This window comes from Amia ocellicauda, chromosome 18, assembly GCF_036373705.1.
Source record: "Amia ocellicauda isolate fAmiCal2 chromosome 18, fAmiCal2.hap1, whole genome shotgun sequence".
Lineage (NCBI taxonomy): Eukaryota > Metazoa > Chordata > Actinopteri > Amiiformes > Amiidae > Amia > Amia ocellicauda.
Genome location: NC_089867.1, coordinates 751,837 through 763,996, shown reverse-complemented (window position 1 = coordinate 763,996; position 12,160 = coordinate 751,837). Strand labels below are relative to the sequence as shown.

General features: G+C 39.0%; 1 protein-coding gene across 3 annotated transcripts in view; it reads left to right on the top strand.

The window, feature by feature from the left end:
- Nucleotides 1-12,160, top strand: part of rad54b (RAD54 homolog B) — an 84,315-nt gene that overhangs the window by 49,437 nt on the left and 22,718 nt on the right. For all 3 annotated transcript variants that reach the window (XM_066691615.1, XM_066691614.1, XM_066691613.1), the window contains 3 exons: nt 1,319-1,481; nt 2,707-2,932; nt 10,518-10,725. In XM_066691615.1, coding sequence (XP_066547712.1) covers nt 1,319-1,481; nt 2,707-2,932; nt 10,518-10,725 — 597 coding nt within the window. The remainder of the gene's footprint in view (nt 1-1,318; nt 1,482-2,706; nt 2,933-10,517; nt 10,726-12,160) is intronic.

Here is a 12,160-nt window from a genome sequence, read left to right as displayed (position 1 = left end):
GGGCCATACCATCACTTCCAGGACTCCTTGTTCTTCTTTACACTGAAGATAGTTCTTAATCACTTTCCCTGTATGTTTGGGGTCGTTGTCATGCTGCAAAATAAATTTTGGGCCAATCGGATGCCTCCCTGATGGTATTGCATGATGGATAAGTATCTGCCTGTACTTCTCAGCATTGAGCAGACCCAACTCCATTTGCATAAATGCAGCCCCAAACTTGCAAGGAACCTCCACCATGCTTCACTGTTGCCCTTGGGTGAACAAACTGCCTTCTGATACAGCCAGATATTTCAAATTTTGACTCATCAGTCCAGAGCACCTGCTGCCATTTTTCTGCACCCCAGTTCGTGTGTTTTCGTACATAGTTGAGTCACTTGGCCTTGTTTCCACGTCGGAGGTTTTCCATGAAGGCCACTTTTGACCAGACTTCTCCAGACAGTAGATGGGTGTACCAGGGTCCCACTATTTTCTGCCAATTCTGAGCTGATGGCACTGCTGGACATCTTACGATTGTGAAGGGAAGTAAGCATGATGGGTCTTTCATCTGCTGCAGTAAGTTTCCTTGGCCGACAGCTGCGTCTACGTTCCTCAGTGTTGCCTCTTTTTCTTTTGCTTCTTCAAAAGAGCATGGACAGCATATCTGGAAACTCCTGTGTACCTTGAGATTTCTGCCTGGGAGAGACCTTGCTGATGCAGTACCTTGTGTCTTGTTGCTGTGCTCACTCTTGCCATGGTGTATGACTTTTGAGGTTGTCTTCAGCTGAGTTTGGCTGTTCCTCACCCCGTTTTATTCCTCCTACACAGCTGTTTCTGTTTCAGTTCATGATTGTGTTTCAAACTACATATTAAATTGATGACCATTAGCACCTGTTTGGTATAATTGTTTAATCATACACCCGACTATATGACTACAAATTCCCTGACTTTGTGCAAGTGTACCTAGAAGAATTGATGCTGTTTTGAAGGCAAAGGGTGGTCACACCAAATATGGATTTGATTTAGATATATCTTCTGTTCACTCACTTTGCATTTAGTTAATTGATAAATAGAATCTATTAACATGTCTATTTTTGAAAACATTGTTACTTTACAGCATTTTTTCTCACCTGCCTAAAACTTTTGCCCAGTACTGTATGTTAGGGTGGGGAGGTGAAAGTGGCTAAATAAAGTGGGAGAGGAGATAGGTAAAGTGAGATAAGAAGAGTAAGCAGAAAGAGAGAAGGTCAAGCCAGATTGCACTACATTTAAACTTCTATCAGGTTTGGTTCAAACTTGGATATGACTTTTCATGTTTGTTTTTTTTACCAATCTTTTTCAGAAGCTCTAGTTATGCCTCGGCCTACTATGAACCACCAGTGGCTGTTTAACAAGGCTGGTCTGCAGATAGTGGATGTAGTTGTGGATCCTTACCTCACTACCCACCTGAGGCCTCATCAAAGAGAAGGCATCATATTCCTGTATGAGTGCATCATGGGGATGAGGTATTCATTTTACATCAGTAAATGTTTATTTGGTAAACCGCTTTGCACTACAACTTGCCAAAAAAAATAATAGTAACAATAAATTCACTATAACTATACAATCAATATAACAGGCATATGTGAAAGAAAAACAACTCCACGGGTGTTCAAGTCCTGATAGTTTTCCTCCCCTCCAGGGAAGTTAGTTAAACCACTTCCTATAAATATACTTAGCAGCAGGCAGTTCAGTATTTGATGAAGGCCTCCTTAAGATGTTTCCAATTGTTTTGATCTACAGCCTTTCCAGGTTACACCACCAAAGCGTCTGATGTAATCTTCCCATCATCTGTGTTGTCACCCTGGTCTGTTTTCATCTCTTTGGAGCAATCCTATAGTTTATTTAGTTAATCTCTGATGTATTCCTCTTGCAAGGTGTCTGGCCCATTGCCATTTTTACTTTCCATCTTTTCAATTATGTCACAAGCTTTTTTATTCCTTGAATCCATTGATTTGTTTGTCAAACAAATATTGCTTGAGTGCTTTCCTGAACCATTTGCTGGCACCCTGACACTACTCCTCAGTCTTGCTCCTTTTTTCTCCATGGGATGCCATTTTCACTACATTACCATAGCAACATATAACCACTTAGCCAAAGCATAAAAGGTGCATGAAGCTAATTGTGTGAACTTAAGTAAAGAGTACAAGAACTTGAATACCCCCAAAAATGAATGGATTCAATTATTTTTATTTAATTATCCCGAATGATAGAGGGACCAGAGACAGTGACTGTAACATGTTTCTGTGTAGTACCTGCCCTCACTGTTTCTACTCCAAGTACTTTCTGGTGCCATAAAATGGTCATTGACATATCCTCCAGTTTTAGTTTAAACACTGTGAACTTTAAAATGCATACTTTGATATTCCAGTACTTCCAGGTCACAGAACGTACCTGTGGTTTGGTTTTTGAAATGATACACAAGTGTTGCATACTCACCTTCAGTCATTCAGTAGTTAGTAGTTCTCAAGAATCAAAGCATTTTTTTTTTCCCCATATGTAGAGTTCAACACTGTACAGTCTAGTTTTATGTGACAAAATATAACACGCAGAACAAAATAAAATACAAAAATCTCAGGAACATGCCACTGTCCCTCTTTGATTTATAAACATAAATAAATAAGTAATTTGACAGAGAGGATTTAGATCATTTGATATAATGGTGCACTGAGCTAATGCATTGTTTGGCAGGGCAAATGGGAGGTATGGGGCTATCCTCGCTGATGAGATGGGGCTGGGAAAGACCCTGCAATGCATCTCTGTGGTGTGGACTCTCCTTCGGCAGGGACCCTATGGGGGACTACCAGTCCTCAAGCGGGTGCTTGTTGTGACTCCTGGCAGCTTGGTGAGGAACTGGAGCATGGAGTTTCAGAAATGGCTGGGAAAAGAGAGGATCAACGTGTTTGCTGTTGATCAGGTGACTTGACAACAAGTTTTCTACTTGTTCTACTACTGCCTTAATTTGTGTGCTGGAACAGTGTGATTATATTTTTTGTCAGAGTTTTAGGATTCTGCTTATTGCTTGTGTGCTCATAGTGGTCTAATGTGTCTTTAGCAATACATAAGTCTTACAGTAAGACTAGTTATCTTTTGAGTCAGAAGCACTGCCCAAGGTTACAGCGCAAGATGATCGAAGCATCTTTTTATCTAAGCTGCCTATTGGCCCCTGTCTCAGTCACTCAAACAGGTTCCTTCCTGCTTCCTGTTTGTAGATATGGTGATACAGGAACTTTCTCTATTCCTCTTCGACTACAATACATGAGAATTGAGCCTCTCTGTGTGTTGTCTTTACAACTACAAACCTGCGTAATCGGCTGGCATTTCTGTGTGTATTTGTGTTTTGTTTAGTTAGGGATCTAATTAACACCATTCTGTGCCGTCTGGATTGGTTTGGTTTAAACACATGACAGGTGCCCTAGTCGTTTTAATATATAATTGATATTAGGGATGCACCGATAAGAAAATTATTGGCACATACCAATAGCCGATGTTCATATAACATAATTGGCCAATGCCGATACCGATGTTTCGACATTTCTGTAACTTTCTACCCTGTCATAAATTAAATAAAAATGTTGCTTCTGATGAGGCTTCTAATTTCATCTCATTATAATTATACAAGTTATTTTATTTTTCCATATATTTGAATAAGAAAATACTTTTATACCCCATTCAGACATATGATAAAAGGCTACCAATTTGACATATGGTGTATTTTTTAGAAATGAAAGGTATGCAAAGGGAAACCAGTCTACAAAGCCAGTACATTTCTTTCCTGCAACGGAGGTAGTCTATTTTACCTCGGATTTGTATGAATGGGGTGCAAGCGTTGGTGGCATTTTGTAATTAATACTATGGTAATAGTTTCAATAAGAACACATTATCTGTGATTTCTTTACAGATTAGTGTATTTAATAACGTACAATATAGGCTAACGCAGTAGCTTAATTAAATGTAAGTGCACATCTTATTCAAATTCTTCTTAAGATTATTATTCACTACTATAGTAGCAGGCTTCATCCATTATGCATATGTTATCTGAAATGAGTGGGAAGGAACATTTATTTATATATATATATATATATATATATATATATACACATTTCAGACAGACAAATTCATAAGGTAGTATATTACAGTAAGTTGCAAAAAGAACGAACTTTAAACCATTTACTTTTAAACATCCGTTTATCTTATATTTTAAAGATTAAAAATCGTCAATGGAAGTACTTTTTCTTTTTAAAGACCGAAAACAACACTACGAGCGATAGAGCCTGATGTGGAAAGGACTTCCGTGTTTATTGTATTCTTTATGCTTTTCGTGATTGGAGACAGCATAATAAATACACTTCTGTTAAGAGATATTAAGAAGAGCTAAACGTATATAGACAACATTATATTCAGACAAGCATTACATTACTGTAAGAAAATGTTTCCATGTGCAACAATAAAATAAATATTTGCTATTTATTATTGTTATTGTTATTATTATTATTATTATTATTTCTTGGCAGACGCCCATCATCAAGATCTGTGCTAGTAGATATGTATTTTAAATGGCACAGCTTGACTCCCTTAACTTATTACTCTTACTACACTTTTTGCCGTATTATTTTTAATTTACTTAGCAGACGCCTTTAACCAGGGCAAGTTACAGCTGAAACAAAATACACACATTTCACAAGTAATCAAACAGTAACAGCGGCTACAGTATAGCAGGTTATAATGTAACTAAAGTGTGCACGTTTCAGTCATGGCGTTTATGGACTTTTACGCATTTATTAAACCAGTCCTTGATGTTTTAGAGGGAAACCCAGATCTGCTGTATTTATTTATTCATTAATTTTACTTGTAAATGGGCACATGTTAACTAAATTGTGTTTGCCTTCATACTGATTGTCTCTGCGGGGCTGTTATACAGTAGACTGCAAACCATTCACAAAATGACACCATCCAGTTGTTCATAAAATATTAATAAAATCAGCTGCTACCAATCTGATATTATCCTTCAGTTTATTTTTAACTAGTCATGGCACTGCACTTGGGTCCTGTGAAATCCAAGTTTTTAATACACTTGGATAGTAACTGTAATCAGTAAAACATTAAATTGTTTCTGTATGTAGATTTCACTCTATGCTGCTAATAAAACTAATTTATTCGTGATGCCACATGGCACTTGAGATTATATCTTCCGACATAATGTAGCTGATCTCTTCCCTGTCTGTCCACATGTCAAGCACACATCTCTGCTTCTGAAAGCGAAGTATTTCCTTGATGGGCGTGGTGGATGCTTACGGCCAAGTCTGGCAGCAGATAGTTAACCGTCCACAAAACCTGGTCACATCCAGGCGCTTAAGCCAGTGGAAACACGCATATAAACAGGCCATAAGTGTGAAAGCTCTGACAAAGCAGCCTGGCACTATATTATCTGTCACTTACATGTGTCTGGAGAAGAAAACATTAGCCTGCTATAAAAATTAGGTAAGCATGATGCCTTTTCAGACACGACAATTGGTCGCAAATAATCGGCCATTTTAAATTAGTCGGCAGATACCGATTATTAAATTTTTTGCCTATAATCTGCCAATACTGATTGCTGGCCGATTAATCAGTGCATCCCTACTTTATATTATTACAGACTAGTTGCTGTGTTGTTTTTCTCTATGCAGGCTTTTCCTCCACAGCAGTAGCGTCGGCAAAATCCATTATACCTAGGTCTGCTGTAAGAGGTCTCGCCCGCGTGAGGGGCTCCTCCGTGCTTCAGCCTGCGGCTGCAGCTGTAGGAGATCTCGCTCTTTCAGCTTGCTGGGATCGAGGTCTGCTACACTCCATTGTGCGTGGTAGTAACCCCGCTTCGACTGGTGGCCTACTACCCTCGGGCCCTCCAGACTCCGAACCGGCGTCACCTGGTGTCCCCGGAAACCCCAGCACACATTGGCAACACTGCACCCAGGATTCCTGGGTGCTCCAAATTATATCAGTTGGCTACTCCCTACAGTTCCAGACCCGTCCACCCCCATTCTGAGCACGATCTGCGAAGTACCCCCTTTGGGGCAGCACGAGGGATTCTATTCCCCATACTTACTAGAGCCCAAGAAAGATGGTGGTTTCCATCCCATATTGGAACTGAGATGCCTGAACCGCCACCTCAAGGTGTTGCGCTTCAAGATGCTCACTCTGCGCACCATTTCACAGGCCATCAGGACCGGTGACTGGTTCACCATGGTAGATCTGAAAGATCACATCCCCATCACACAGGCACACAGGAAGTTGGGGGCAGCTAGACAAAATGGTAATTAAAGCTGCTGTTGAGAAAGAGCTGCACTGTTTCTCGGTGACAAAAAATTGTCATGTGTCATGTTTGCAGAATGATTGCCTCCCTGGATGAACTCATCCAAGAAGATTTCATTTGTGAACATTCTCAGCATCCTAGAGATCAAAGTCATCCTGAAATCCTAGAGGTCAAGGTTCATGATCTTGAGGCTCAGCTTGTTGATCTGCGCTGTATTAGTGATATAGAATAATTGGTCAGTCAGCCCATGAGAGAGATAGTGTGCACGCCAAAACCTAGGAGAGTTGAGATCTTAGGGCAGGAAAGTGTAGAGAACTGCTGGGTTATAGTAGGTCGTAACAGCAGAAAAGGGCGCGCACAACCCTTCTGGCCAAAGCCGGGGGGAATCCACTGTTCATGGTCCACATTGGAACCAATGACATAGGAAAATGTAGGGCAGAGGTTCAGAGACAAATTTCAAGAGTTAGGAAATAAACTAAAGAGCAGAACCTCCACGGTAGTTTTATCCAAAATACTTCCGGTACCACGTGCCAGGCCAGGGAGGCAGGCAGAGATTAGAAAGTTTAACGTCGTTGAAATCTTGGTGTAGGGAAGAGGGTTTTAGATTTATGGGGCATTGGCCTTTCTTCTGGGATAATGGGACCTGTACAAACTGGACAGTCTACAACTAAACAGAAGAGGGGCTAATGCATTGGAAGAGCATATGTGCAGAGTAATTGAGAATCTTTTAAACTAGGGGCCAGGGGGGCAGGGAGCTCTGACAATGGGAGATGTTCCAGTAAGGAAAGAAAACCAAGGGAAACTGCTAGTAGGAAAGTCCTGAAATGTTTGTACATCTGTAGAACCGTCTCGGAAATAAGTGGAGAAGTCGTGGAGATAAAGCAAATAGAACTTTAATCAAGCCGGCTCAGAAGCCCCACGTCAGGAATAATTCCTTCAGTGAGGACTTAATGTTTACAAACATGAGTGCAGCTTTATAGGAAAATGACGTAACATCTTATGGCCGTTCATCCAATCAGAAGATACAGGTCCGGGTCCGTTTACGATCTGTCCTCCCGTGAAGAGGTGATGGATACAAAAAGCAGATGTCTGTCTTTGATGTGCACTAGGAAGATGCAATCCCATGGTCGTCATTTACCTAGTGTCAATCGCTCATTAACAGAAACAATTTCTGCCTATCTTGAGAAATGATTAAGTCATAAACAAATTCACAGCAGACATCTGTAGGCTATTTCAGCACTGTGTAATCTTTCATTACTGACAGGAGTTTCTAACAAATTGACCTTGTTGACCCTTTACTTGTCCTGCTAAATCTAATCTGCTCAGTCTGTATACAAAACTACTTCTAATGCTAGTATTAATATAAAATATTATATAATTATCACAAAACACTTTCTTCAACTTCCTATACAGAGTCTTCAACATCAATGCCAGGAGTATAAGGAACAAGATGTTAGACCTAGAAGCCACAGTGTTGGCGGGTGACTATGATGTTGTAGGAGTGACAGAAACATGACTTACAACAAATGATGGGGATGAATACAAGTTGAAAGCATACACACAGTTTGGTAGAGACAGGCATAATTGAAGAGGTGGTGGGGTAGCATTATATTTCAGAAATTACATTGAGGCAGAAGAATTCAAATGAAACTGTCTTTTTAAAGAGTCTTTTTTAGAGTGTTTTACAGACCACCCAATTCAGATATCCAGAAAGATGTTACGTTGTGCAATGTAATCAGGACTGCATGTAGCAAGGATGTGACTGTTATCATGGGGGATTTAAATTTCCCAAACATAGACTGGGAAAGCCCAGCTGGGACTACAGAGGCAGAAATAGAAATGGTTGAGATGGTAAATGACTGCTTTCTAACTCAATTTGTCAGGGAACCAACCAGAGAGAGTGCATGTATTGACTTGATCTATTCAAATGACCAAGATAGAGTCAGGGGGACACTAGTTAGAGAACAAATGGCAAACTGTGATCACAATATGGTTAACTTTGAGGCATACGTTTTATATTTTTATATATATTTATACTGGTTATATTTTAAGAAAATACTACTTGAGGCTCAGGGGACATTTGTACCAAAACTTAGCAAATTGAGGACCAAAAAACATTGGCAAAATGGTTTAATAGAAGTATGCAAAAAAATATGAAGAGAAAGAAAATGTTGTATAGCACATACAAAAAACACAGAGATTAAACAAAATACAAAGAATATATAAAACTGCAAAGAGATGTTAAAAAAGGGATCAGGAAAGCAAAGAGGGAAATAGAAAGAAACATAGCTCTTGGAGCTAAAACTAATGCAAAGAGCTTTTTTCAATACTATATGGTTAGTTTTGGAAAACGAACAAGATGTGGCAAATGTTCTAAATGAGTATTTCACAGAGGTTTTTACAAAATAAAATAAAACTGATAACATGCCACAGGTTAACAATCAGTCCAGTCAAACCCTAAGCGAGATCAGGGTGAAAAGTTTCAGTTCCCTCAATCTCTCAGTAAGACATTCCCTTCAAACCTGGAATAAGTCTGGTTGCTCTCCTCTGAACTGCCTGTACAGCAGTGATATCTTTCTTGAAGTGTGGAGCCCAGAACTGTACACAGTATTCCAGATGAGGTCTAACTAGTGCATTGTACAGTCTTAACATTACTGCCCTTTTTTTTAAATTCTACACTTTTGACTATATATATATATATATATATATATATATATATATATATATATATATATATATATATATATATATATTTTTTTTTTTTATTGCTTCACCATATTGTTTGGATGGGGAGAGTGAGGAGTCCACGAAGACTCCTAGGTCTTTCTCATGCGTTACTTCTATTTCTATTCCTCACATACTGTAATTATAGTGGACATTTTTAGTACTTGCATGTAATACCTTGCACATTGAATTTCATTTGCCAGGTGTCAGCCCACAATTGAATATTATCTAAGTCCCTTTGAATAACCTGTGCTACCAAGATTGTATCATCTGCAAAGTTGTCAAGTTTGCTAACTATCCCAGAATCCAGATCATTAAGAATATGGTTTTCATTAAGATACTCCTCTATTTTCTGTCGAATCATTTTTCCAACATTTTACAAATAATGCAGGTGAGACTGATTGGTCTGTAATTTCCTGGCTCAGTTGTATCCTCTTTCTTTTGGATAGGTATGACATTAGCTGTCTTCCAGTCAGTTGGCACCTCCCCTGTTCTAAGTGTCAAATATTTGAGTTTGTGGTCTAAAAATAATTGCCCTCATTTCTTTAAGTACTGTTGGAAATGCATCATCTGGCCCAGGTGATTTGTTTGTTTTTAATTCTGCTAATCCCTTTAGTACCTCCTCCTCATTTATCCTGATCTCTCTTAGGGTTTGACTAGACTGATTGTTAACCTATGGCAAGTTATCTGTTGTTTCTTTTGTTAAAACCTCTGTGAAATACTCATTTAGAACATTTGCCACATCTTGTTCGTTTTCCAAGACACTTCCAATTTTGCCCTTTAACAACTCCCTGCTTTATAGACCTCTTGCTGTAGTAGTGTTGAAAAAAGCTCTTTGCATTAGTTTTAGCTTCAATAGCTATGTTTCTTTCTATTTCCCCATTTGCCCATTTCATCAATTTGCTGTTCAATATATTCTTTGTATTTTGTTTCAACTATCCCTTTTGTAGGTGCTATACAACAATTCCTCTCTCTTGATATTTGTTTGCATACTTCTATTAAACCATTTTTGGCCATTGTTTTTGTTCCTCAATTTGCTAAGTTTTAGTACAAATGTACTAAAAAGTAGTATTTTCTTAAAATATAACCGTCCATTTTCAACTGAATCTGTATCCAGTGTTCCCCAGTCTAACTCTTCTAGGTGCCGCCTCATACCTTCAAGGTTTGCTTTTCTAAAATTGTAGACCATTGTTTTAGACTTGGTCCTAGGTTTTTTGAAAGAATGCCTCAAATCTAACCATATTGTGATCACTGTTTGCCATTGGTTCTCTAACTAGTGTCCCTCTGACTCGATCTTGGTCATTTGAAAATATTAAATCAATGTATGTGCTTTCTCTGGTTAGTTCCCTGACAAATGTATTGCTTGTCTGGATAACAAATGCAAAGTCTACCTGTTTCTATTTTAAGGGATTCATGTTATAAAATTATACTTTAAAAATTATGTTATAGTACTTTACGGTAACCACTTTTTCTGTGTCTTTCCAAGGATAACAAAGTTGAAGAATTCATCAATTCCATGCTTTCAAATGTGCTTATCATCAGTTATGAGATGCTGCTACGCTCAATACAGCAGATCCAGAGGGAGGAATTCAGTCTCATCATCTGTGATGAGGGTCATCGCTTAAAAAACAGCAATATTAAGACATCTTCTGCACTCAGCAGCCTGTCTTGTGAAAGAAGGATCATTCTCACAGGTAACAGGCTCCCTTCACATGGTGTTGTATAGAGAAGGGCATTCCCTTTCTCATATTGAGGACCTTTGTACTGAGAAAATGATGAGTGAAAGACAGAATTCACATTTATTTTGTAACACTGCATTCCTACAAAATACTATTGACCACAGTGATTCTTTTTATATTCCTATCTGCCTGTCAGTGTATCTATATTGTGGTGTATATATGTATGTTTCTGCTTTTAGATATTGATAGGTTATAATAATTAGTAGTGAATAGCATTGTTTCTTGGTCTCTTGCGCCTTCCTTGCGTTTCTCCTCAGGTACTTTGCAACGAGTATTGCTGGCAGCTAGCTTTTATACCGGTGCTTCATGTAGTACAGGTGTGCGTGCTTGTCTTGGGTGGTGCACAGATAATTTTTGTCCCTATATATGACATTTTTGAGATCTATGCTAAGTAATTGTAATTATAATGCAAGAATGATTACTGGCTGTTTATTCAGTGAGACACTCCCGCATTGCCTGTTTAGACGCAATGTGGCCACAGGATTCTCCTTCCCGTCTCGATACAGCAAATGGGTGTTTTGCTCACAGAACGTACTGTAAACTGCATTGCATCACAGTGCCCTTGTAAGAAAAGCATTGCTTACAAATGAAACTGAAAACCTTTCCTTTGTTGTCATGTTTCCTTCCGAATCCAGTTTGAATCCAAAGCTACACTGTCGTTTTCCCTTTAACAGCTTGTAACCCTCCATTTTGTGCGTGGATACTGTACTGTAGCTCTCGTGATTTGATGTATTTTCTCTAGTGATTAGCCTCCTTTATAATTTAAGAATTTAATGGCCAATCATTATAATGAAAAAAATATATATATTGTCGATCAATATACACTCACCTAAAGGATTATTAGGAACACCTGTTCAATTTCTCATTAATGCAATTATCTAATCAACCAATCACATGGCAGTTGCTTCAATGCATTTAGGGGTGTGGTCCTGGTCAAGACAATCTCCTGAACTCCAAACTGAATGTCTGAATGGTAAAGAAAGGTGATTTAAGCAATTTTGAGCGTGGCATGGTTGTTGGTGCCAGACGGGCCGGTCTGAGTATTTCACAATCTGCTCAGTTACTGGGATTTTCACGCACAACCATTTCTAGGGTTTACAAAGAATGGTGTGAAAAGGGAAAAACATCCAGTATGCGGCAGTCCTGTGGGCGAAAATGCCTTGTTGATGCTAGAGGTCAGAGGAGAATGGGCCGACTGATTCAAGCTGATAGAAGAGCAACTTTGACTGAAATAACCACTCGTTACAACCGAGGTATGCAGCAAAGCATTTGTGAAGCCACAACACGTACAACCTTGAGGCGGATGGGCTACAACAGCAGAAGACCCCACCGGGTACCACTCATCTCCACTACAAATAGGAAAAAGAGGCTACAATTTGCACAAGCTCAC